The sequence below is a fragment of the Grampus griseus genome (assembly GCF_964374135.1).
Source record: "Grampus griseus genome assembly, chromosome: 8".
NCBI lineage: Eukaryota > Metazoa > Chordata > Mammalia > Artiodactyla > Delphinidae > Grampus > Grampus griseus.
The window spans coordinates 104,518,279-104,543,290 of record NC_139002.1 but is presented as its reverse complement, the minus strand read 5'-3'; the positions used below and the strand labels follow the sequence as shown (position 1 = coordinate 104,543,290).

At 55.8% G+C, this 25,012-nt stretch overlaps 1 protein-coding gene across 3 annotated transcripts in view; it reads left to right on the top strand.

The window, feature by feature from the left end:
* Positions 1–794: 794 nt before the first annotated feature.
* The window catches only part of SPTBN2 (spectrin beta, non-erythrocytic 2), a gene marked incomplete at both ends in the record, with an annotated part of 30,805 nt that continues 6,587 nt past the window's right edge, over positions 795–25,012 (top strand). For 2 of the 3 annotated variants that reach the window (XM_082659524.1, XM_082659523.1), the window contains 22 exons: positions 795–951; positions 5,566–5,717; positions 6,150–6,323; positions 7,141–7,232; positions 7,390–7,470; positions 7,763–7,878; positions 9,706–9,818; positions 9,941–10,128; positions 11,597–11,714; positions 12,274–12,432; positions 12,767–13,069; positions 14,213–14,366; positions 14,595–15,465; positions 17,081–17,218; positions 17,558–18,314; positions 18,998–19,200; positions 19,544–19,634; positions 19,877–20,023; positions 22,297–22,560; positions 23,773–23,997; positions 24,252–24,341; positions 24,694–24,954. In XM_082659524.1, coding sequence (XP_082515650.1) covers positions 795–951; positions 5,566–5,717; positions 6,150–6,323; positions 7,141–7,232; positions 7,390–7,470; positions 7,763–7,878; positions 9,706–9,818; positions 9,941–10,128; positions 11,597–11,714; positions 12,274–12,432; positions 12,767–13,069; positions 14,213–14,366; positions 14,595–15,465; positions 17,081–17,218; positions 17,558–18,314; positions 18,998–19,200; positions 19,544–19,634; positions 19,877–20,023; positions 22,297–22,560; positions 23,773–23,997; positions 24,252–24,341; positions 24,694–24,954 — 4,854 coding nt within the window. Of the gene's footprint in view, positions 952–3,303; positions 3,482–5,565; positions 5,718–6,149; positions 6,324–7,140; positions 7,233–7,389; positions 7,471–7,762; positions 7,879–9,705; positions 9,819–9,940; positions 10,129–11,596; positions 11,715–12,273; positions 12,433–12,766; positions 13,070–14,212; positions 14,367–14,594; positions 15,466–17,080; positions 17,219–17,557; positions 18,315–18,997; positions 19,201–19,543; positions 19,635–19,876; positions 20,024–22,296; positions 22,561–23,772; positions 23,998–24,251; positions 24,342–24,693; positions 24,955–25,012 lie in introns of those variants that run through there. The other variant, XM_082659522.1, reaches the window with a different exon arrangement.

The following is a 25,012-nucleotide window of genomic DNA, read 5'->3' as shown; positions in this document are numbered from 1 at the left end:
GTGTCCTCCTTTGAACTCCTGGGCTCTTTATCCATGCTTACTAGCAGTGCATCAGTCTTCCTGGTGTATCATAGATGCATCTTGGCCTGAGAGCAGGATGTGGGTCTTTTCACCTCAAATCGCTTATAGCAGCAGTCCCCAACCTTCTGGTTTCATGGGGGTGGGGGGGATGGTGGTAATGCCAGCGATGAGGAGTGATGGGGAGCTGCAGGTGATGCTTCGCTCCCTCACCCGCCACTCACCTCCTGCTCTGCAGCCTGGTTCCTATCGGGCCATGGACCCATCCTGGGGTGGGGGTGGGGTGGGGGTGGGGGCGGGGGCACTCAGAACAGTTTGTGGAACCAGGAATGAAAGAATTCCAGTTTATACTCACTATTGCCCAAGGGGTCCCAGGCCTGCTTCCTGCATTGCCCTGGTGTCCATATTGCTGTCCTGAGCCACGCTGAGGGCCATCGCCACCTTCGGCCCCCTGCCCACTGTCCCTCTCTGGCCTGAGGTTCTGGAGACCTTCATCTCCACTATGTCGCTCTGAGACACTGCTGCCTTCCAGCCTCACTCCACGTGTGTCTGTTGTGTTCCTGTCTGTCTCTGCTTCTCCACCATGGCTTCCTCTCTCCCACTGGGGGATGATTTCCATTGGTGAAAACAACGACCACAACCTTTGGCCGTCAGGAGAACAGAGCAGATCTAGGGCAGGAAGAGAGGAGGACACGGTGAGTGTTGGACTCACTGGCTTTGAGAGGCGCCTCACCAGCCACATTCCCCCTTGCAGGAGCAGGAGGCCATCCACCACCATGAGCAGCACCCTGTCACCCACAGACTTTGACAGCTTGGAGATCCAGGGCCAGTACAGTGACATCAACAACCGCTGGGACCTGCCCGACTCGGACTGGGACAATGACAGCAGTTCGGCCCGCCTCTTTGAGAGGTCTCGAATTAAGGCCCTGGCAGGTGAGGTCAGGGGAGGGCCGGGGGAGATGCTGAGAATGGATGTGGGATGGGAAGCTTGTCATGAAGAGTCCTTCAACTTCATGGGAAGACCGACTCTTTCTAAGCTGCTGCACTAGAGCGGGAAATCCAGATCACCCTACCAAGCCCCTGGCCCCCAACTCCAGCCTCAAGGACAAACTGCGCACAATCCATAACATGCCCAGCTTCCTTCCCCACAAGCAGGGAGAAGCCGTGCTGACCCTGGGACGCAGCTGTGTTCCCCTCTGCACTCAGCTGACTTCCCGGCCTCTGTCCCTGAGTCATGTTCCTTGATTCTTTTGCGCTTAGTCTTGCTATTCTGTTTCCACCCACCTCTCCCTTACCTTTCATCCTCTTGTCTCTTCCTTGATTTCCACCGTCATCTCTCACACCTGTTCCCCTTCCTAGTCCAGTAGCCTCTCCTCTCCCTCCCCACCTGTTCCTTCCACCTGCCGCCTGTTCCTCCCTCTATTTCATCTACTGGTTCCCTGAAGCAGGTTCCCTCTGCCTGCCTCTGGTTTCCGCAGCCGCCCATTCTCCCTGCCTGCCTCAGCCCCTGCCCTCCCCTATGGCCTCGGTTCTCTCCTTCAGCCCCTGCGAACACAAGCAAACCCGTTCGACGGGCCTCCCTGCGTTCTGGGGAGGAGTTGTCATGGCAACAAGAGTGCGGCTGCCACCTGACACCACCGGCTGCGGCTGTCGTGGGGCTGAGTCACCCACACACCCCAAGGCCACCCACCTTTTTGGTTTCCCTCCTCCATGCCACCCTTGTCTTTTCCACTGACCTGCTGGCCTCCCAGCCCAGTGCAGTGGGAGAGGTCACAGCTACTCCTTCCTGAGAGGTGGTGCTCCCAGCGTGGGTGGGGTGGCCTCCTATAAGAAGGGAGACACTGAGGGGGGTGGTTCCCAAACTTGGCCGCACTTTTTACAGGATCACCCACGGATGTTTTCACAAATATCGGTTCTCAAACCCCTTTCTGGACACACCAAATTAGAATCTTTGGACCTAAGGTCCAGGAATCGGAATTTTTAAGCTCTCCACGTAATTCTTTCCAGGCAGCCCAACACCATTCTGAGGATCCCCATGTGGTAGCCATTGCTTCTGGGGGTCCCTTATCAACTTCTGCTGGGCCTCCCTGTCCTTCCCGTTAGGTCTACACGCTGGCTTGTGAAATACTCATATTGCTGTTTCTATAGATGAGAGAAGGCAGAAGACACGGGTTATGGAGAATCTCACCTCTCTGGGGGAAAGTTTCCCTGGTACCCTGATTTTGGATAAGAGTAGCTTCTAGAATGGTCATGATGTCTGTGTGCACACGACACGTGATACCCAGGACTGTTGCAATGTTTGTGCATGCGACATATGCCACCTATGCTGTCAATAGGTGTTTATCTCCACTACTAAACGGGGCTCTCCTGAGGAGGTGTCGCTGTATGGGCTTTGCCTAGCACTGCGCCTCGTACCAGTAGGTGCCAAATAAATACTGAATGAAGGAAGATGGGAGAAGGGCAAGAGTAGCTTGTAAGTGACAAGGGCTGAAGCCCATAGAAAGGTAAGAAGGAAATCGGGTAGATGTGCCCGGCAGTGGGTGTACTGGGGGCCTGGGATGGCCTGGCCGAGGAGGGCCTGATGGGCCCCATGGCAGGGAAGGAGCTGATACTGGAGGTGAGGATGACAAACAAGTGAGGAAGATAACAACACCTATCTCACAAATGAAGGAATGTAAGCAAACACCTAGCACAGTGCCTGGCTAGTACTACTGAGCTGGCTTTGCCCCTTCAAGGATTTCTCTTTCTCTGCTCCCTGAGCTGGGGATCAAAGCCCACATCCTGAAGGGAGACCTCCCAGAGTCACAGAGAGGGGGCATCTTCATCACACCTGCAGACCTTGGGAAAGCAGGACTTTGCTTCGGGGGCCTCTCGCTCGGGTCTTGTGTACTCGGAGGCAACTCGGGGCCAGACGGGCAGGTCTCTAAGGCCCCGGCAGGTCCCTCCTGCGGCCCGCGGGGCCTGGCCCTGCCCCAACCGGAAAGCTCCGCCTCCCACCCCTCCCCCGTCACTGTCCGACCTGTTTGTCTGGAGCTGCCTCCGTCTCCTCTCGCCGCAGCCAGGTGTGTTCTGACGACGGGTCCCGCAGCTCGGGGCTCAGACATCCCGTGACTCCTTTTTCCCACTCCTCGAAACTTCCACCGTCCTTGAGGCACACCCCCTGCCACCCGGGGACCCCAGGCTCGCGGGATCCCAGGCTCGAGGGGGAGCCGACCCTCGGCGCCCCGCCACGGCGCGGGCAGAGCATGGACGCTGGGCCCCGGGAGAGTGAGAGGCAGCAGCATCATGAACGGGCACGGAGTGAGCAGGGCGCACGGGCACGGCCTGAATGGGGCCGGCGAGTTTTACTACGAGGCTGTGGAAGAGTCTCAGAACCCCGGGGGCCTCCCGCTCTCGCCGGCTGCCTTCATCAGCCCGGCGCAGTACGCCAGCATGCTGGAGGGACGCTTCAAGCAGCTTCAAGGTGGGCTCCGGGGGGCGAGCGGAGGGGAGCCGCGCGGAGAGGGGGCCCCGCGGAGCGAGGGGCCCGGGGGGCGTGGGAGAGGAGCCGGAGCCAGGAACCCGGGGTCGGGGGGAGCGTCTTCTGTGACTCAGACGTTTGTGTTGGGAGACAAAGTGCCGGGGGAATAATTACAAGTGGCCGGAAAACACGGGGATGCTGACAGAATCGGGAAAGGCTTGGACCCGCTGGAGGGGCGGTGAGAGCGAGAGCGGGTGTGACGGCGGCGTCGGGGCCCAGCTGGGCGTGTGTCCTCGAAGGCGGGGAGCGAACGTGGTTCGCTGAGACTTTCCGGCCTTTGGGAGGAAACGCCCGCTGGGGTGGTCAGGGAAGGAGACAAGGAGAGTGAGCCAGTAGGCGAGGGACCTAGGGCGTGTTTGTGCTGCCCTGGGTTTCTGAGTGGGTGTCTTAAGTGTGTGTGGAAACCAGGGAGTGTGTCAAAGGGAGCTGGTGCAGACAGGATCAGGTATATGTCTGAGCAGGGTGTGTTCACCCTGGCGGCCATACTCCAGTGTATCTCTGGGAGCCACTGTGTCTTGTGTGTCCGTGGACGCCTTGTAAAGTTACACTTTGTCCCTGGCGCTTGGCTTTGCACATTTTTCTCCTAGCTGCCCCCGTTTCCACATCTTCCCCTCTCATGCTACCTGTGCGCCAAAATGTCCTCACCCCTGTGTGCCTGGCATCAGGGCAGACTCCATGGGTCCAGTAATAGCTGACGTTCCGGGCAGTCCCCGGCTCGGGCAGGGCCTGTGGACCCTGAGAGAAGGCCCACAGAGCATCAGGATATCTGAGCATTTGTTAGGACCCCAAGGTTGTCCCAGGTACGGGGTTGGAGGTAAGAAAGACAGAAATAGACATGGGTGTGTCGCTATGCTTTATGGGTGAGGTGCATAGGAATGTGAGATTAAGGGGTGAGTCTTTTCGGTTTCCGAGATGCTGATGCTGAGACGGAAGGACAAGTGACTCTTCAGGCCCTGGCCACTTGGACTGGGTCCTTGCACTGGGCTCCTCTGGGGAGAACTGGTGGAAATCCTAGTGGCCGGAGCAGCTTCCGATGGCCTGAGCCTCTTCCCTCACGTTGTCATTTATAATACTTTTAATTCTTATTTTTCTGTGAAATGTAACAGCATCCCCTCATCAGCAGGTCCCCCTGTGGACCAGACAGCAGGCACCTCCTCACTTTTTTGGAGATTGGCACTAAACTCTGCCTGGCTTCTCCCTGCCCCCACCCCTTGGTGGGGTGGACTCACCAAGTTTCCCCTTGGACTCACTGTTTCCCCTGTTTCCTACTTTCACGATGACGTTTTCCCTCTTGGCATTGGAATATTAGTGTCCTGGGACAGGATCCCCTTGCAACCAATTAAGTCAACCCAGAAGTAGAGGAGCCTGTCTTTTCTTTAAATTATCCCAGGAGAGCAAGCTGACTCAGGAGGCCTGCAGCCTCTATAATGTCACATCCTTCTAATGACCACTTGGAACAGCGGCTGCTGTAATTTAAGTTCACACCCTCTCCTTTGTCCACCACCAAAAGGGAACAGCCATACCTCCTGCTGGACCGACCTGAGCAACTCTTACTCTTTCCTTCGGGTTAGATCATGCCTATAAACAGTAACTCATCGAGGAGCCACTTCGTGCCTTATCTTACACACGTTGTCTCTGTCAACACAATGGCTTGCTGAAAGAGAAAGTAATGTGCCCATTTTACAGATGAGGAAAGTGAGGCCCTGATGGGTGAAGCAACAGCATTTCACCACTGTTACATGACAGAGTCCTGATCCTAGACCTCCCCTGCATGTCCCCTGCTTCTAATTTCTTTCATCCTTTCTTCTCAACGCCTGTTTTCCATCTCTTATTTTTGTTCTTCACCTTGCTTATGAACTCATTCCAATTTCTGTATTTCCCGGCTTTTTAAGCTATGGGTTTTCCTCCCGGCCATCTTCCTGCCCTTCCTCCTCCCCAGACCTCACTTCCCCAACCCCACCAACTGGTGTTTAGAAGCAGGTGCACGGTACTTGAAGGGCAGAAATGACCCCATGTTGCTGCCACAGATGAGCGAGAAGCTGTGCAGAAGAAAACCTTCACCAAGTGGGTCAACTCTCACCTGGCCCGGGTGACATGCCGGGTGGGAGACCTGTACAGCGACCTCCGGGATGGACGTAACCTCCTGAGGCTCCTCGAGGTGCTCTCGGGAGAGACACTGGTGAGCTGTGGTCACCAGGGAGGAGGAGGCCTGAGAGACAGTGGTCAAGGGGACAAGCTATGGGAGTGGCCCCGAACAAGAAGAGTGACACCACAGAGCAGAAAGCAGTGGCCGCCCTCTGCTCAAAGGATGGTTTCATTTTGAGAGGCTTTGCTGCGTGAATTAAACCAGGAGCATTGCTTCGTGGAGACAGGAACAGTGGCCCCATTGAAAACATTTTTTTCCCACCCACTCTGGGTGTCCTTAATTCCCTTGGGAATCTTAATCTGCCTCAAGCCTCATCTGCAACTCAGCTTTAGCTCCCTGGGGCGGTCCCTGTGTTCCTGAGGGAGGTCATGGGGAAGGTGTAGGAAGCAGGGCCCCGGGAAAGCTAGGAGGGAAGGAAGAGGAGGCCCATGGTCCCATGGCTTTGTGTCCCCGGTCCCTCGACAGCCAAAGCCCACAAAGGGCCGCATGCGGATCCACTGCCTGGAGAACGTGGACAAGGCGCTGCAGTTCCTGAAGGAGCAAAAAGTGCACCTGGAAAATGTGGGCTCGCATGACATTGTGGACGGGAACCACCGCCTGACCCTCGGGCTGGTGTGGACCATCATCCTTCGATTCCAGGTACCCCGCACGGTGTTGCTCGGTGGGTGCCCTGCACACCGGTGCTGCAGCCCCCAAGGTCACTGCACACACGGAGGGCCTAGGACCTCCTACGCCAAATCAGGGGACGCTCCTCATTAAACAGGGTGGAGGCCAGCGTGGATGTTGTCAAACTTCTGTGGCAAATTCCCTGTGGCCTGGTCTGTGTACTGGTCACGGGCTATAGGACCACATGTCGCTGCACAAGGGACTGGAAATTTTACAGACTGGTCCTTCCCCACGGAGAGTTTTAGAGCTACATTTGGGGTCTGGTCACCAGCCCACTCCGCTGCCTCAAACTCTGCTCACCTCCCTCAAAAGAGAACAGCCACCCTACTCCTTCTTATGCTCTGAGCAAAGCCAGTCCAGTGTCCTTAACGCCATCACAACTCTGCTGATTCCCCTGCCTCCTCCCCGGGTGTAACCTCCCCTGCTCCTACCAGCCCTAAGCAGAGCTCTGTCAGCTTCACCTTTGAAACCCAGCTGTCAGGAAATGTTCACTCCACTACCTGCAGTTCCCCCACCTGCAGGAACCGCATTCTTCGCTTCGAGGCACTTCCACTCTTCTGAGTTCCCACCCCATCCTGCTGCCTCAGATCCCTTTGACCTGAAGTTTTGTGGTCACTGACCCAGGAGGAAAGGTCCCCAGGCTCTGTCCTTGGACCCCTAATCCAGGAATCTAAGGAGCAGTTTCCTGCCGTGTATCTCTGAGCATCTCTGATAATTCCAGGAGCCCCTGTTCAGGGAGTGAGGGCCTGCCTTCCTCCCTTCCTTCCTTCTGTCCTTCCTTCCTTCTTAGATCCAAGACATAAGTGTGGAAACAGAAGACAATAAGGAGAAGAAGTCAGCCAAGGATGCCCTGCTGCTGTGGTGCCAGATGAAGACCGCGGGGTGAGGCTGCCCGGGCAGCGTGGCCTTGGAGGGTTGGATGCACCGAGGCTGTGCAGAAAAGGAAGGATGGGGGCCAGGAACCACAAGCTGGAGGTCCGTCCTCGAGGCACAGACCGGGATGGCCCTCCTCACTGTCTATCCTGGCCTCTGTTTACAGGTACCCCAATGTCAACGTGCACAACTTCACCACCAGCTGGAGAGATGGGCTGGCCTTCAACGCCATTGTACATAAACACCGGTGAGAAGACGGGGGTTCGAGAGCTTGTCTGAGTTACTGGATGGGTTGATGACCCATGGGCCCAGGCACACATAGACAAAGCAGTGAGATGAGATGAGCTACACGGCAGTTACGGGAAAGGAACGTTCGGAGAAGAGCCAGGATGTCGGGGTGCCTACTGCATGGAAGGCTTGCGTTGGGAGCCCTGGGGCAGGGAGGGTTGGGGACTTAGGGAGAAAGATAGGGGTGGTTTACTTTTCCTCTTCAGAATCTCACTTGCCCTTGATACCTTCTATATTCCTTCCCCACCCAGGCCAGACCTGCTGGATTTTGAGTCCCTGAAGAAGTGTAATGCACATTACAATCTGCAGAACGCTTTCAATCTGGCTGAGAAGGAGCTGGGACTTACGAAGCTGCTGGATCCTGAAGGTGGGGCAGAGAGGCTGTGGGTTAGAGACAGAAGGTAGATGAGTGGGTGCCGGGGGCTGAGGGCGGCGAGAACGGGAAGGAACTGCAGATCGTTCAGATGGCTACGGGATTTCTTTGGGAAGTGACGGAAATGTTCCGGATTTAGATCGTGGTGACGGTTGCACAATCTTGTGAATGTACTAAAAACCGTGGAATAGTATACTTTAAAAGGGTGAATTTTATGGCGTGAAAAGTATATCTCAATATAGGAAGAAAGGCAGCCCCGTGGCAGAAAGAGCCCTGGGGTATGGTTCTATCCCAGCCCCTCTACGGAGCAGCTCTGTGACATAGAGCCAGTCGCTTGGCCTCTCTGTGGCTCGGTTTCCTCACCTCTAAAGTGAGAAGATTGGTCTCCGTGGTCTCTAAGGGCCCTTCTAATCCCAAAACTCTAGGGTTCTAAATTAAGCTCCGTGACCTTGAGGTCTCACAAAGCACTGGCCTTATGGTCAGCTGACCCTACTCATTGGCCCCTGTGGTTCTGATCTAATGCTGATGAGACTGGGAATGGCCACTGAGCTCTTGTTTTGTACCTGGCACTACACTTGACGTGCTCTAATTAATGTAATCCTCACAACACCCCCTTTGAAATCAATATCCTGCTCCATTTATGGAAGAGAAGACAGGGGCCTGTAAAGCTTGAGTGACTTCCCCAAGGTCATACGGCTGGTGGAGCTGAGATTCAAATTCAGGCAGCCTGGCTCCAGAGCCTGTTTCCTCAGTCACCTCTCTGGGAGAGCAGAGAGCCGTCTTGGTGCAGCCGGAAAAGGGAAGGACGGAAGGGCCGAGTGACTTCCTTGCTGAAAATGCTCCTTCTGAAGCTCCTTGGGCAGATTTCGGACCTGGTTACTTTCTCCCTGTCTTCCATCGCACCTGCAGTCCCTGTTCCCGTGCTTCTTAGTCCAGAGTGACAAACATCAGCTAAGTAGTGATCGAAGCAGGCCAAGTACAAGGTTGCTGGGAGAGCATTTGAGAAGCACATCTCAATGCTGTGCTATGGTAAAGCTATGATAAAGCACAGCTATGATAAAGGATATTTAAGTAAAGCCTCGTATCCCATAACTTTCTGAGATGATTTCCGTGGCTCCCGCCTGCCTGTGGGAGGTCAGAGGTGGTCAGGAGGGCTTCTGGTCTAATAGTCTTCCCTGTAGGTAGGATGCAAGCTGGCCCAATTAAGAGAACCAATTAAGAGATTTCAAGTCATAGTCAGCCTTGGTGTCCTCGTGGTAGGAGTTAATTTGGCTTGAAGGACACTCACCTCCTGGGCCCACAGCTGAACTTTGGGACTGAGGCAAGAAATAGCCATGACTGTGCCCCAAGACGGCCCTGAGAACTGGCCTCTGTCCCTGCTTCCAGGGCTCCCTGGGCCCATCCCTCTGAACATTCTGGGTTCAGGAGGCCTCGTTCATACCTTCTGTCTTGCTGCCCCTGAATTGGATGACTTCTTGGGCATCTTTCCAGCCCTTAAGTCCACGATCCATCCCCCAATGGGAATGCTATTTCTTTTCTTGTCTCTCTTCCTCCAAACAACTAATTTTACACTGGGCTTCTGGATTTTAAACTCTTTGGGCTTCTGGATTTTTAAACTCCGCTTGTTTCTAGGAAGAGGGGGAATAGAGAGGTTAGCTTTTCATGCCCTTGTAGTCCAAATAGTTTATTTGTCATTTTACTCTGAAGGGAGCTGGAAAGATATCATCAGCCTGGGAGGGCTAGGAGGCCCCTAGGATTGGGGCATACTTCTGGGAGGCAGGTTTCTAATCTCGGCCTGATCTGAGTGGTCCTTTTTCTCAGATGTGAATGTGGACCAACCAGATGAGAAATCAATTATTACCTACGTGGCTACTTACTACCACTATTTCTCCAAGATGAAGGCCCTGGCCGTGGAAGGCAAAAGAATTGGCAAGGTACTCTCCAGCATGGGGGTGGTAGGCATAAAGACCAGAGGAGGCCTGGCCTAGGGGTCCTACTCCCCTAAAGCAGGAGCAGGGGAGGACTGGGCCAGGGAACCCACAGCACGGTTTCACAGGTGCTGGACCACGCCATGGAGGCCGAGCGCCTGGTGGAGAAGTATGAGTCCCTGGCCTCAGAGCTGCTGCAGTGGATTGAGCAAACGATCGTGACCCTCAATGACCGGCAGCTGGCCAACTCCCTGAGTGGTGTCCAGAACCAGCTCCAGTCCTTCAATTCCTACCGCACTGTGGAGAAGCCACCCAAGTAGGTGTCCCTGAGCCACACCCTGCCACGGCCTGCCTGCCCCAAGCTGTGCTCACACAGCAGGAAGCCTAAATGAGGGGAGCCTTTTGGGAGGGAGATGCGGCAGCACATAAATGCAGTGGAGGCTCACTTCCCCCCGCTCAGAGCCCCATTAGCAGTTTCCAAAGTAAAAAATTTTAATGGTCACCCATTACAAGAAATCATGCTGTGGAAATGATTGCCATGGTATGTAGAGCCGGTGCGGTCTACTCAGAAGAGATTGGTCGGGGTGTCTCGGCAACCCAATCCCAGCTTAAGGACAGGGGATTGGATCCGACAGGCAGGTTGTCGCTGGCAGTACGTGCATGTGGCTGGTCACTTGCACATTGCACAGGTTCTTATCATTTATGTATTTTAGCAACTGACTGTTGAAGTATGGAATTACTACTAGATGGTTCTATACGGTACATGCTAAAACTTCTGTGTTTTTTGTTTTTGAGCTCTTTTGGAGTTAATGTGTTTCAGCCCCAAAACTAATATTAAGCCAGAAAACATCTGTTCCTGTGCATTCCAGGGAATGATTTGAGGTGTGCCCTTTGACCCAGAAAGTCCTCTTCTGGGCATTGAACAAAGAAATAGCTTCAAGGATATTCACGAACGTGACCTTTGTAAAAGAAAAACAGGTCATGGTACAGCCACTGAAAATAATATCGGAGAAATGCATTTATTCACCTGAAAAGACGTTCATGAAACATAAGAGTTACAAGACAGTTGTCTGTGGATGGCAGAGACCAAAGGGCTAAGCGTCCAGATTCAAAGTACCTGGGTTCACATTGTGGCTCTGCCACCTACCCTTGTGAGCACTGGGCATTATTTAGCCTGTCTGTGCCTCGGTTTTCACATCTGGAAAATGGGGGTAATGAGAGAATGTAGGTAACAGTGAGAAGGAGTTAGTGCATGCAAAGTCCTGAGAACAGGGCCTGGCTCTCCGTGAGTGAGTCCTCCACAAATGTTAGCTGTGGTTATGGTATGATCCCATCTGTGTAAAGCAAAAATGCAGTACATACATGCCCAAGGGTGACAGTGGTCGTGTCTGTGTGGTTTTCAGTTGTTTTAAAATTAGGTTCTTTTTTATTTATTTTTTGCGGTATACGGGCCTCTCACTGTTGTGGCCTCTCCCGCTGCTGAGCACAGGCTCCGGACGCGCAGGCTCAGCGGCCATGGCTCACGGGCCCAGCCGCTCCGCGGCATGTGGTATCTTCCCAGACCGGGGCACGAACCCATGTCCCCTGCATCGGCAGGGGGACTCTCAACCACTGCACCACCAGGGAAGCCCTAAAATTAGGTTCTTTTTAAACGTGGTTTACCAATATTTTCACAAGCTTTTATAAGAAGGAAAGCAACACAGAACAACTTCATTCTAAAATGTAAAGAGCCCCCGGGCCCCTCGTGGCCTTTGACTCTGACCCCACCTGGCCTCCTGCCTCAGGTTCACTGAGAAAGGGAACTTGGAAGTGCTGCTCTTCACCATCCAGAGCAAGCTGCGGGCCAACAACCAGAAGGTCTACACGCCCCGCGAGGGCCGGCTTATCTCTGACATCAACAAGGTCCACAGCCTCCCTTCCATCCCTGGGACGACCCACCCTCGGCACCAGCCCCTACTGTCCCTGCTTGAACCCTCGGCCTGGCTTGAACCCACCCATCCCGGGTGCAGGCGTGACTCCCACATCCTCTCCCGAGTCCTGCACGTCCCCCTCCTCCTCCCTCGGTCTCTCCATGCAAATTATACCCCAGTCCCTTATCTTGTTCAGCATATCCTCGACTCACGGGCCCTACTTTTGTTTCATTTTTTTCACAGCATAAGATTAACAAAAGTAATAGGGTTCGCCCACAGCCCCACCACCAGAAACAAATCCAGTGATTTCCACTGTTCCCTGTCCCCCTCCCATCTTTGTCCACCAGCAGACGTGGTTTTCATGGGGCTCCACGGCATTCACGCCACCCTGTTCCTCATATTTCCCTGCACAGGCGTCTGACCGCATTCCACAGACCCACTAGACCGAGCTTCCCTGGGACCCACCCTGCACCCCCAGCCCCGGTGACCCCTCCCCGCCCTCACTTCCTGAGCCCTGGCCCTTTAGCACTAATCCTGTCTCCACCTCGCAGGCCTGGGAGCGGCTGGAGAAAGCTGAGCATGAGCGTGAGCTGGCCCTGCGCACGGAGCTGATCCGCCAGGAGAAGCTGGAGCAGCTGGCCGCCCGCTTCGACCGCAAGGCCGCCATGCGGGAGACCTGGCTTAGCGAGAACCAGCGCCTTGTGTCCCAGGTAGGACACGGCGGGGGGCTCTTGGCCTGTCCAGGCAGGTCTGGAGACATGGGAGAGTGAGAGAGAGTGGTGGATAAGGAGCCCTGCGAGGTGGGGAGCTAAAGAAACAAGAACTCCATCACACAGACTTGGAGACCAAGAGCCCGGGAGCCAGGGGCCGGAGCGTTGAACAGGAGAAGGGCTGGTGAGACAGGATGGGGTGGGATAGAGAGGACGCTGAGAGCCACCCCGTGGAGTTGGCACCTCGCAGCAGAAGTGCTCCGGGGGTGGGGGGCAGGGGGTGAGCAGAGCGGCTCCCGGAGCTCCCAGCCCTCCCTCCCTGTCCCCGCCCCAGGACAACTTTGGGCTGGAGCTGGCCGCCGTGGAGGCAGCAGTGCGGAAGCACGAAGCCATCGAGACGGACATCGTGGCCTACAGCGGCCGGGTGCAGGCGGTGGACGCCGTGGCCGCCGAGCTGGCCGCTGAGCACTACCACGACATCAAGCGCATCGCTGCGCGGCAGCACAACGTGGCGCGGCTCTGGGACTTCTTGCGGCAGATGGTGGCCGCCCGGCGGGAGCGGCTTCTCCTCAACCTGGAGCTGCAGAAGGTGTTCCAGGACCTCCTCTACCTCATGGACTGGATGGAAGAGATGAAGGTACCAGCGGATGCGGAGGTGGGGTCAAGGTGGTCGGGACCGTGGGAGTACGAAGGGCACGTTCGCCCATCTGCTCAGCCGAACCTTTGCAGAGGATGTACCAGTCCAGGGCCCTGTCCCCGGTTCAGATGAACAAACAGCTCCCTGTCCTCAGGGGGCTCACGTTCCAGTGGGAGGAGGCTGATGATCAAACCCGTGGGCCTGTCAAAAAACAACATGGCAGGTGGGCGTGAAACCTATGAGGAAAGGGAGACAGGCCGTGCGATGGAGTGGTCCAGGAAGGCCTCTCTGAAAAATGCCATTTAGGCTGAGAGCAGAATGTCCCAAGGAGCCAGCACAGGGAGATCTAAGGAGAGAATGTTTCCAGGCAGAAGGAACAGAAAGGCCCTTGGCCTGCTCACATGTGGCATGTTCCGGATGAGAAGGGAGGCCGGGGGGTGGGGGTGGGCTGCTGTAAGAACAGGGAGGGGACAGGGGATGAGGTAAGGGAGGAAGCAGCCTGCTCGCTTAGGGCTTGCAGGCCTGGTCAGGGAGTTTGGATTTTACTCAGAGTAACATGGAGCACTGAAAGTGATTAGAAGGTTTTGAAAAGGGGGAGAGACATGATTCTGCGTTTTTACATTTTTTTAAATGTCACTTTGACTGCTATTTGAAGAATGGCTGTGGGCAGCCAGAGTGGGAGCAGAGAGAGACCAGTCACAGGCTGTTGCAGTGATCTAGGCGAGAGACGGGGATGTGGATAGGTCTGCAGAGATGCTGACGATTGCTGGGGTGCTGGGGACTGAGCCACGACCATAGGAGGGTGGCGATAATTCTGGTGCTGAGATGATGAGTCAGGGCGGAGATTCCAGGAGCAGGGTTTAGTAGGAAAGTTGTTCAGCAGGAGGGGAGTTGAGTACAAAGAGGCCAGGGTGCCAGGAGAGAACTCAGGGGTCACTATGTGTGTGAGTGAGGGCTGACAGCTGGGAGCATGTGTGCTCACCTGGGTGCAACACCTGGAGCCGCCCCAAGAGGTCGGGATGTGTGGTTGATCCAGGAAGATGGGACGAGGTTAGTGCCTGTGTGTGGCGGGGCAAGAGGCCTGACTGGGAGGGAACCGGGCGGCTCTCAGACGGCCATCGACATGCTGCGTGCGCCCCGCAGGGCCGGCTGCAGTCCCAGGACCTGGGCAAGCATCTGGCTGGAGTGGAGGACCTGCTGCAGCTGCACGAGCTGGTGGAAGCCGACATTGCTGTACAGGCTGAGAGGGTGCGGGCCGTCAGCGCCTCTGCACTGCGCTTCTGCGACCCAGGAAAAGGTGAAAACCGGGAGGGGGAGGAACTGGAGAAAAGGTGGGGGGGCTGGGAAGGAGAACATTAAGAGCTGAAGCAGCAAGACTGGAAAAACCTGGGGACGGGAAAGATGATGGGTGGACGGTGGGCGACAGAGCTAAGAGGGTGGGGTGGGGGGATTCGTAACTAGTGGTGCACAGGGGGCAGGAGAGGGCTGGGCCACAGCTTTTGGCCCTCTGGTGTGACTGTTTCAGAGTACAAACCGTGCGACCCCCAGCTGGTGTTGGAGCGGGTGGCTGCCCTGGAGCAGAACTATGAGTCGCTGTGCAAGTTGGCAGCGGCTCGGCGGGCCCGGCTGGAGGAGTCCCGGCGACTCTGGCGCTTCCTCTGGGAGGTGGGCGAGACCGAGGCCTGGGTGCGGGAGCAGCAGCACCTGCTGGCCTCGGCAGAAACCGGCCGGGACCTGACCGGCGTCCTCCGCCTGCTCAACAAGCACACAGCCCTGCGAGGCGAGATGAGCGGCCGGCTGGGGCCCCTGAAGCTCACCCTGGAGCAGGGCCGGCAGTTAGTGGCCGAGGGCCACCCCGGGGCAGGCCAGGCCGCCGCCCGCACCGCCGAGCTCCAGGCGCAGTGGGAGAAGCTGGAGGCCCTGGCGGAGGAGCGTGCCCAGCGGCTCGCCCAGGCCGCCAGCCTCTACCAGTTCCAGGCGGACGCAAACGACATGGAGGCCTGGCTGGTGGACGCGCTGCGCCTGGTGTCCAGCCCCGAGCTGGGGCACGACGAGTTCTCCACGCAGGCCCTGGCCCGGCAACATCGGGCCCTGGAGGAAGAGATCCGAGGCCACCGGCCCACCCTGGACACCCTGAGGGAGCAGGCCGCGGCCCTGCCTCCCGTGCTGAGCCGCGCACCTGAGGTGCAGGGCCGGCTGCCCGCCCTGGAGAGGCACTACGAGGAGCTGCTGGCCCGCGCGGGCGAGCGCGCACGTGCCCTGGAGGCGGCCCTGGCGCTCTACACCATGCTCAGCGAGGCGGGGGCCTGCGGGCTCTGGGTGGAGGAGAAGGAGCAGTGGCTAAACGGGCTCGCCCTGCCTGAGCGCCTGGAGGACCTGGAGGTCGTGCAGCAAAGGTGGGCCCCGCTCATGCCCCGCCCTCCCGAGTAGCCTTGAGTTTGGGGCCAGTGTATAGGGTGGCCCCCATGTGGTGGTGTGTGGTGGGTGCCACCATAAACTGCCTGCTCTGGCTACATCCATCCTTTGGAGTCTTGCCAGTCGTCCGGTTTCTGCTTTAATGAGAAACGTTAAATAGCCTCAGAAATAGAAACATTATGCCGCAAACTCCTATACAGCCCTCACCCAAATTCAGTCATCATCAGTATCTTGCTCTGTTTGATTAATTGTCCTTTTCAAAAGCAAATCCCCAGTATTAACGTTTCACCTCTGTATTCTCCAGGAGCACAGAAATTTGCAGTGTGAGTACACTATTTTGTAATTGTGTGTGCAGGCTTACACTAGCTAAGGCTTTGAAGTTATAAACCTTTTAGACAGAGACACTGATTAACCCCCTCGTGAAGTAGCTTTATTTACAGAATAAGAAATCCTAAAATAATTTAGAAATGATGTTTTTCTTATCGAACCACACACAATACCATTATCACATAAAACAAAATTAGCAATTCCTTGATATCACCTACTACTCAATCTTCTTTTTCCTTCTATTGGTTTACTTATTTATTTATTTATTTTTCTTTTTTGGCTGCGTCGGGTCTTAGTTGCGGTACTCGGGATCATCTTTCGTTGTGGCGCACGGGCTTCTCTCTAGTTCTGGCGTGCGGGTTTTCTCTTTCCAGTTGTGGCGCACGGGCTCAATAGTTGAGGCACGCGGGCTTAGCTGCCCTGTGGCGTGTGGGATCTTAGTTCCCTGACCAGGGATGGAACCCGCTCCCCTGCATTGGAAGGCAGATGCTTTACCACTGGACCACCAGGGGAGTCCCTACTACTCAATCTCTAGTCACATTTCCTGGTGGTCTTAAAAATGTAATTAAAGATGTTTTGTTGCTTTTTTCAATATATCCCATGACAGGAGTCAGAAACCCCTATGCCAGATACAGCCTCTGCCTGTTTTTGTAAATAAAGCTTTATTGGAACATAGCCATGCCCATTCATTTGCATGTCATCCCTGTGTCTGCTTTTGCACTAAAACAGCAGAGCTGAATATTCGTGATAAAGACCGAATGGCTCACAAAACCTAAAATATTTATTACGTGGCCCATTTGCAGACTCTGCTCTATGAGAATATGAAATGTTCCAGGAGAAGTTATGCTTCACATCTTTATCACTTAAATTTTTCTCGTTATCAACTCATTTTTTAACACATATTAGTAAGGTGAGACCCAGGTAGGCAGCTAAGGGGTGAGTCCCAGGAGGAATAAGGGAGGTTCTGCTGAAGGGGGAAGGCCTGTGCCAGGGATTAGTTTGACTTGTTGTCCAGCTGGTCCTCACCTTTAATTTTTACCATGTTTTTGAGCCACTCTAGAGATGACAGTTTTTCTACTTCTCTGGGGGGAGTTGGGGGCTCCCCCTTGATCCACAGATGCTATGAACCATGTAGGGAAGAGGTGCAGAGGCTCCTGTCAATAAGCCTCATGTTGACGGAGAGGAGTTCTCGTGGGCATGCATCTAAGGGAGGTGGACCAGCGCACCGCTGCTTCCCACCACTCATGCCCAGCTCTTCCACCCCATCAGGTTCGAGACCCTGGAGCCTGAAATGAACGCCCTTGCAGCGCGAATTACTGCTGTGAATGACATCGCAGAGCAGTTGCTGAAGGCCAACCCCCCGGGGAAGGACAGCATTGTCAACACCCAGAAGCAGCTCAACCACAGGTGGGGTGAGAAAGGATGCAGCAGACAGGACGGCAGCTGGAAGAGAGTTCTGTAGGGCATGGGAGGGAGGCTAAAATGAGGAGGGAAAGCCATCTGAAATATGTCGGACGGGGGTGGTGATGAAAGAGATGGAAGTGGGGTAAAGGTCGTCTGAAGGGGCTGGTGCCTGGACAGGGAGCAGACAAGAGGGGTCACGGAAAGATGAGTGGGGAGCAGGCTCTCTAAACAGCAGAAGCAGGCGGTAGGTTATACCAAGGGCGAGAGAGCAGGAAGAAGCTTCCCATCTACCTGCACAGGGCGGGAAAGCTGAGCAGCTCCAGACACTCCCTCTGCCCTCAGGTGGCAGCAGTTTCGGTCCCTGGCGGACGGCAAGAAGGCAGCTCTGACGTCAGCCCTGAGCATCCAGAACTACCACTTAGAGTGCACAGAGACCCAGGCCTGGATGAGAGAAAAGACCAAGGTCATCGAGTCCACCCAGGGCCTGGGCAATGACCTGGCCGGGGTGCTGGCGCTGCAGCGTAAGCTGGCCGGCACCGAGAGGGACCTGGAGGCCATCGCTGCCCGGGTGGGCGAACTGACCCGAGAGGCAAATGCCCTGGCTGCTGGCCACCCCGCCCAAGCCCCTGCCATCAGCGCCCGGCTTGGAGAGGTGCAAGCCGGCTGGGAGGACCTCAGGGCCACCATGCGGCGACGAGAGGAGTCGCTGGGCGAGGCGCGGCGGCTGCAGGACTTCCTGCGCAGCTTGGATGACTTCCAGGCCTGGCTCGGCCGCACGCAGACCTCCGTGGCCTCTGAAGAAGGGCCGGCCACCCTGCCTGAGGCAGAGGCCCTCCTGGCCCAACATGCAGCCCTGCGGGGAGAGGTGGAGCGGGCCCGGAGCGAGTACAGCCAGCTTCGGGCCGTGGGTGAGGAGGTGACCCGGGACCAGGCCGATCCCCAGTGCCTCTTCCTACGGCAGCGACTCGAAGCGCTGGGAACCGGCTGGGAGGAGCTGGGCCGCATGTGGGAGAGCCGACAAGGCCGTCTTGCCCAGGCCCACGGCTTCCAGGGGTTCCTGCGAGATGCTCGCCAGGCCGAGGGCGTGCTCAGCAGCCAGGTAAGAGTCCGGGGGGCAAAGTCCCAACCAGGAAAAAGTGGGAAATAGGGACCAAAGGAATGTGAAGGAGTGGTGGATGAGGAGGTAAACGCAGCACATGGAGTAGCTGAGGGAACAGGATGGGCAGGGAGAACACGTTAAAAAAAAAATACGGGGGCTTCCCTGGTGGCTCAGTGGTTGAGAGTCCGCCTGCCGATGCAGGGGACACGGGTTCGTGCCCCGGTCTGGGAAGATCCCACATGCCGCAGAGCAGCTGGGCCCATGAGCCATGGCCGCTGAGCCTGCGCGTCCGGAGCCTGTGCTCCGCGACGGGAGAGACCACAACAGTGAGAGGCCAGCGTACCGCAAAAAAAAAAAAAAAAAAAAGGGAGTAAAAAAAAAAGATGTAAACATAACTTACCAAAACTGACTAGAGAAGAAATAGAAAACCTGGCTTGTCATATAACAGAAATGTAATCAGCAGCTATAAATAAGATGGAACACGACTTGGAGTGTTAAAGTCCCTCCAGCCCAGCTCCGTTCTAACTTTCTGAGACTCCCACATAATCAGGCACCATCCCTCCGTCTTCAGAGCCAGAGTCTGCCTGTCCCTACCTGGTTGGCTTCCATGTCTCAGATGGGCCCTTTGGTAGGTTCCTTCTGAGAGGTTGAGAAATGAGCTCGGTATCTCCCCTCCCACACAGGAATATGTTTTGTCTCACACGGAGATGCCGGGGACACTCCAGGCTGCTGATGCCGCCATTAAAAAACTGGAAGACTTCATGAGCACCATGGATGCCAACGGTGAGCGGATCCGCGGGCTCCTGGAAGCCGGGCGCCAGCTGGTGTCTGAGGGCAACATCCATGCCGAGAAGATCCAAGAGAAGGCAGACTCCATAGAGAGGAGGTATGATGAGGACAGTGGGCAAATGAGGGTCCCTAAAGGGGACCAGGTGAAAACAGGATGAACGTGGCACTCAGACCGACAGATGGGGGTGGGGAGCTGACAAAAAGCAGAGGAGGAAAAACCAAGTGGTCCGAGAGGGACTGAGTCACAGGCGGGGAAGTTCCGCCTCCCCGAAGTCTCCTAGGGTAGCTGGACACTGGGCCTCAGGGTTGCTGGGTTGACTTGTAGCGCTCCCGGAAGGTATTGTCCCCAGAGGAGGAGGACTGAGGGCTTCTAGGTTAGTTAGACGGTCATAACTCTTTCATAGCAAGTTCAAGGGCTTCACAGGGGCCTGTCATTACAGACACAAGAAGAATCAAGAAGCAGTGCAGCAGCTTTTGGGCCGCCTTCGGGACAACCGAGAGCGGCAGCGTTTCTTACAAGACTGTCACGAGGTGAGGCTCTCAGTCCCCCATGTCGCCTCTGACGTTCCCTGGCCACCCTTTCCCACAATGCCCTCGCTCTCTGAGCCTGGAGTCAGTCCACTGCAGTGTCACCTGAGCATGTGAATCCCTGCCTGGCTTCTCCCCACATCCCCCACCTCCCCCGACTCACCCTCGCCCCCTTCCCGCTTCCCGCTTCCCTCTCTCTGAAGTGTATTCTGCCCTTCTCCATCCCTGCTCCATGATCGGTCCAGCTGAAACTCTGGATTGATGAGAAGATGCTGACAGCCCAGGACGTGTCCTATGATGAGGCCCGCAACCTGCACACCAAGTGGCAGAAGCACCAGGCGTTCATGGCCGAGCTGGCCGCCAACAAGGACTGGTTGGACAAGGTGGACAAGGTGAGCAATGGGACGGGGGCAGCAAGAAGGAAGCCTTTGGAACCTCCTCCCTTCAGCGTCCCAGCCGCAGTGCAGGGGAGGGTCCTGGCTTCAGGATCTGGTTTAGAGATCATGGAGCCCTTGGTGCCAAACTTCCAAGGTGGAAAGAAATGGTCTGGGGAGCAAATGTCTTAGGTCAATGGGACAGTGACTCCAGAACTTTGAGAAAAGGCAAATTAGTACGGAGCCAGACTGCAGCTTTGGGTCAGCGCGATTTCTATTCCTGGTCCAGAGCAGGAGGGCACTCTTCAGTGGGGTCATCAAACTTCTCTAAAGGGCCAGGCGGAAAATGCCTTAGGCTTTGCAGGCCACGCAGTTTCTGCTGTTATTACTCAACTCTGCCAGTGTGGTGCCAAATCAGCCACAGGGAATACATAAACGAATGAGTGTAGCTGGGTTCCAATAAAACTTTATTTATAAAAACAGGTGGTGGGCCAGATTTGGCCCTTGGGCCACAGTTTGCCAACCTCGTTTTTGAGTCTTGCTTTCCTGGTATTTGGTCTCCCACCCAGCTCTGCCTCAAGAGCTGAGCACAGGCAAAACTTAATTTCTACTCAGCAAGTATTCCTGGACAACATCCTGTGTGCTCAGCACTCTTCTAGGTGCTGCAAGGTATATAAAAAGATGCTTTCCTTCCCTCAAGGGCATGACGGTTGGGAAGAGGAAGAGACCAGTGTGGATCCAGTTTCTCCATTTGTTCAGCAAATATTTACTTTGTGCTACTCTGTACAAGGCCTTGTATTAGGCACTGAGTGGGGAACAAAGGTGATTCCATTGCAGGCTCCACCCTCGAGGAATGACACAGGAGCCAGGATATGAGACATGTACACAAACAGCTAAACTCAATCCAAAGCAGAATATAACAAATATAATGAGAGAGCCTGATAAAGCCTGGGCACTGAGGAGAGAGGAGACGTGGGAATCCTAGAAGCAGGGGCCAGCGGGGCAGTCCATGAAGGACGAGTAGAATTTGGACAGGCAGAGGTGTTGAGGGAAAGATGTTTCTTGGTAGAGAAACCAGAAACAACCAGGGGTGTGGAAGTGGGGCGCCTGTCCAGGAGCAAGGGCGTAAGTCCTTCTGGCAGGAGCACAGAATGCATGAAGCGGCCATGGAAGGAAAGGTGGGAAAAGCCTGCCAGGCCGGGTCATGAAAAGCCCCGATCACCACATAAGGACTGTGCATCAGAGTGGATTGTGCCGACGGTTGGTAAAGTTCTCCAGTGGTGCTCTTCATCCTGGCCTGAAGGCAGTGTCTTGGTTTGTGTTCCCCTAGAAGCAAGGCTTCCGGTGCAGGCCACTTCCACGGGAGGTGATCACAGGAATGCCAGTAGCGGGTGGGGAGGTGAGGCGGAGAAGGGAAGGTAGTCAGTGAAGGGTCCACTGCCATGCCAGTCACCCCAGTGGGCACCTGGCACTCAGTCCTCATGGGACACCTGGGCGACGGTGTGGAACATGCATGAGTTATCCCAACCAAAGCAAGGACTCCCAGCGTTGGTCCACCAATGCCCTGGCTGTCGCTGGTTGAGGACTGCTTCTGGGGGCATAACTCCCTGGCACTTCCAGGCCACCTTGCGTACAGATCAAGTCACGCTGCCCTCACCTCCCCAGAAACCAAAGTCCTCAAGCAGAAGAGCTGGGAGTGGGGAAACCAGGTGAGAGTCACTTGCCGTAGTTCAGGTGAGAGGTAATGAGCTGAGAAACACAAAATGATGGCCGATAACACAATAGCACGTGCAATATGACACTGAAAACCACAAGCACCAGGGAACTCAAAATAAGGAGAGAGCGCACTGGCCTCTTAACTGAGACAAAGTTGTGGTTTTTTTTCTTTTTTTGTGGTACGCGGGCCTCTTACTGTTGTGGCCTCTCCTGTTGCGGAGCACAGGCTCCAGACACGCAGGCTCAGCGGCCATGGCTCATGGGCCCAGCCGCTCCGCGGCACGTGGGATCTTCCCGGACCGGGGCACGAACCCGTGTCCCCTGTATCAGCAGGCGGACTCTCAACCACTGCGCCACAAGGGAAGCCCTGAGACGAGGTTTGATGGGACCTTGAGGAAGGAGTAGGATTTACTCAGCAGTGAGGGTAGGAGAGCTTAGAAAGCTTGGAGAACACCCAAGAACTCGGTAGGATAGCCCTTACTTCAGGTCTCTGCTGCCCTTTAGGTCCCTGTTCTGCTATCGGCTCGTGTTCAGTGGTATCTAATTCTGACACCCCTTCCTTGTCCCACACCCAGGAAGGGCGGGAGCTGACCCTGGAGAAGCCGGAGCTGAAAGCTCTGGTGTGGGAGAAGCTAGACGACCTGCACAGGCGCTGGGACGAGCTGGAGACCACCACCCAGGCCAAAGCCCGCAGCCTCTTTGATGCCAACCGAGCTGAGCTGTTTGCCCAGAGCTGCTCTGCCCTGGAGAGCTGGCTGGAGAGCCTGCAGGCCCAGCTGCACTCCGACGACTACGGCAAGGACCTCACCAGCGTCAACATCCTGCTCAAGAAGCAGCAGGTACACGGCGGGCCTTTGGTGGGACTGGTGAACAGCAGAAGAAACGAGGGGGGAGTCAGTAGCTCTTGAGATTCACGAGACCATCCTCAGCCCTCGCAGACAGCATCTTCACTGGTATTTCTCAAGGCGACTTCCACGGGCCACCAATGTCAGAATCTCTGGGAGTGTGTGTCAGTCAGAGTAAAGTTGGGAGACAGAAACCACACTCAAACTTGAACAAGGAAACTTTAGTGAAAAGAACTACTAACTAATAAAAGAGGGTTACCTGCCAGTGGGGTAAAGAGAACTCCAAAACAGGGATCAGAAAACATTTTTCTGTAAAGGGCCAAATAGTATTTTGAGCTTTGAGGGTCATACGGTCTCTGTCACAACTGTTCAACTCTGTCCTCCTCGGGTAAAAGCAGCCGTAGTCGATGCGTAAAAGACTGGTGTGGCTGTGTGCCAATAAAACTTGATTTACAAAACCCAGCCAGGGGCGGGGTTTGCTGACCGCTGGTCTAAAGAATGCGGGAATAGCACATGTAGGGAGCAGCTACTGCCTCTAGGACTGAGGAGGGGGCGCCCAGGAAGGAATGGGATGCCCTCCTCCTACCCCAAGGCTGAGTTTCAGACCTCACTGGTGAAGGCAGAGGCCCGCTGGATGGCGTAGAAATTTGATGGGGTGTCACAGACCAGAGCAGGTCTGAATCTGGCAGGCCAAGGCTGGCCATCAGGAAGTTGCCACTGAGATGCCAGCAAAACCTGCTGGAGGGTGAGGGCCACCGGGTCTCCTGCACACCGCGGGCAGTTGTACCGTAGGAGCAAGAAGGAAAGCACACTGGAACCATAGCTAGAAGCCTCCGCCTCGCCTGTGCATCCAGGTGTCCCTCCAGCGCCCTCTACGGACAAGGCCTAGTGTTGCACCAGCTGGCAAAGGAGAAATATTTACAGGGTCCAGTTCCAGTGACTCAAAATGGGCAAAGATGGACTTGGACCTGAGATGGATTGGGGACTGAGAGACAGTAAATTGATAGCTAGCACAGTTCTCACACCCCCTGGATTCTCATATATATTAAAGTTTGAGATCCACTGATGTAGGCCATGAAGAGATACTCTCCCTGGGCTGAGCCCCAGGGATAAGAATTCATGATTGGCTCGATATAGACCAGTGTCTCCGCTGAGTTTGAAGGTGGAGGCACGGTGATAACACCTCCTTCCTCTTCCGGTTGGCAGATGCTGGAAAGGGAGATGGCTGTGCGAGAGAAGGAGGTGGAAGCAATCCAGGCACAGGCAAAAGCTCTGGCCCAGGAAGACCAGGGTGCAGGGGAGGTGGAGAGGACCTCGCGGGCCGTGGAGGAGAAGTTCAGGGCCCTGTGCCAGCCCATGAAGGAGCGTTGCCGGCGCCTGCAAGCCTCTCGCGAGCAGCACCAGTTCCACCGGGACGTGGAGGATGAGATCGTGAGTCTCCGGCGCCTGGGACGGGGCTGCCTTTGGCTCTCTAATCTCCTTCTTGGATGCTGGGGGGAATGCCAGCAGTGCTCTGTTTTCTCTTCCCTTTGGCACTGAAAGTCAACCCTCTAGGGACACCCTCTAGGTCCCTTGGCCCCAGAACCGGGAGCCCTAGAAAACCTTCCCCCAGGAGTCCCCACTATCCAACCCCTAGCTCGGACTTTGCCCTCCGGACCTCCACTAACCCCCACTTTCGTATCCAGTTGTGGGTGACGGAGCGGCTCCCCGTGGCTAGCTCCATGGAGCATGGCAGGGACCTGCCCAGTGTCCAGCTCCTCATGAAGAAAAACCAGGTGAGGCAGAGGCTAAAGGCGGAAGAAAGGGTCCCAAGAGCCTCCCCAGACTTGAAAGTGTGTTTTCTTAAGAACTGGGGTTCCTCTGGCTCCCCCTCGTTGCTGGGTGTAACCCTAGACTTCAGTGGTTCACCTTTCCTCACCTCGGGAGGGTGGGTTCCCCTCATGGGAGATCGTGTGGACTGAAGGGGCGTCATGGGCCAGAAAAGAGGGGAGGTGAGAGGACGCAGGGAGGATGAGAAACAATGGTGTGAAGGGGGGCTTGCTGTTGAGTAAGCGTAAGGGGGGGATGTCGGGTGAGGGGGTCCCTCGGCAAGCCTTTCAGCGTCTCCTCCTCTGTCGCCACGGACAGACCCTGCAGAAGGAGATCCAGGGCCACGAGCCGCGGATCGCGGACCTAACGGAGCGACAGCGCGCTCTGGGTGCGGCGGCAGCAGGCCCGGAGCTGGCTGAGCTACAGGAAATGTGGAAGCGCCTGGGCCACGAGTTGGAGCTTCGAGGGAAGCGACTGGAGGAGGCCCTGCGGGCCCAGCAGTTCTACCGCGACGCCGCGGAGGCAGAGGCCTGGATGGGCGAGCAGGAGTTACACATGATGGGCCAGGAGAAGGCCAAGGTGAGAGCCAGACCAGAGCTCAGGCTACGGCCTTCCTCCCCCCTCCCCTACTCTCTGC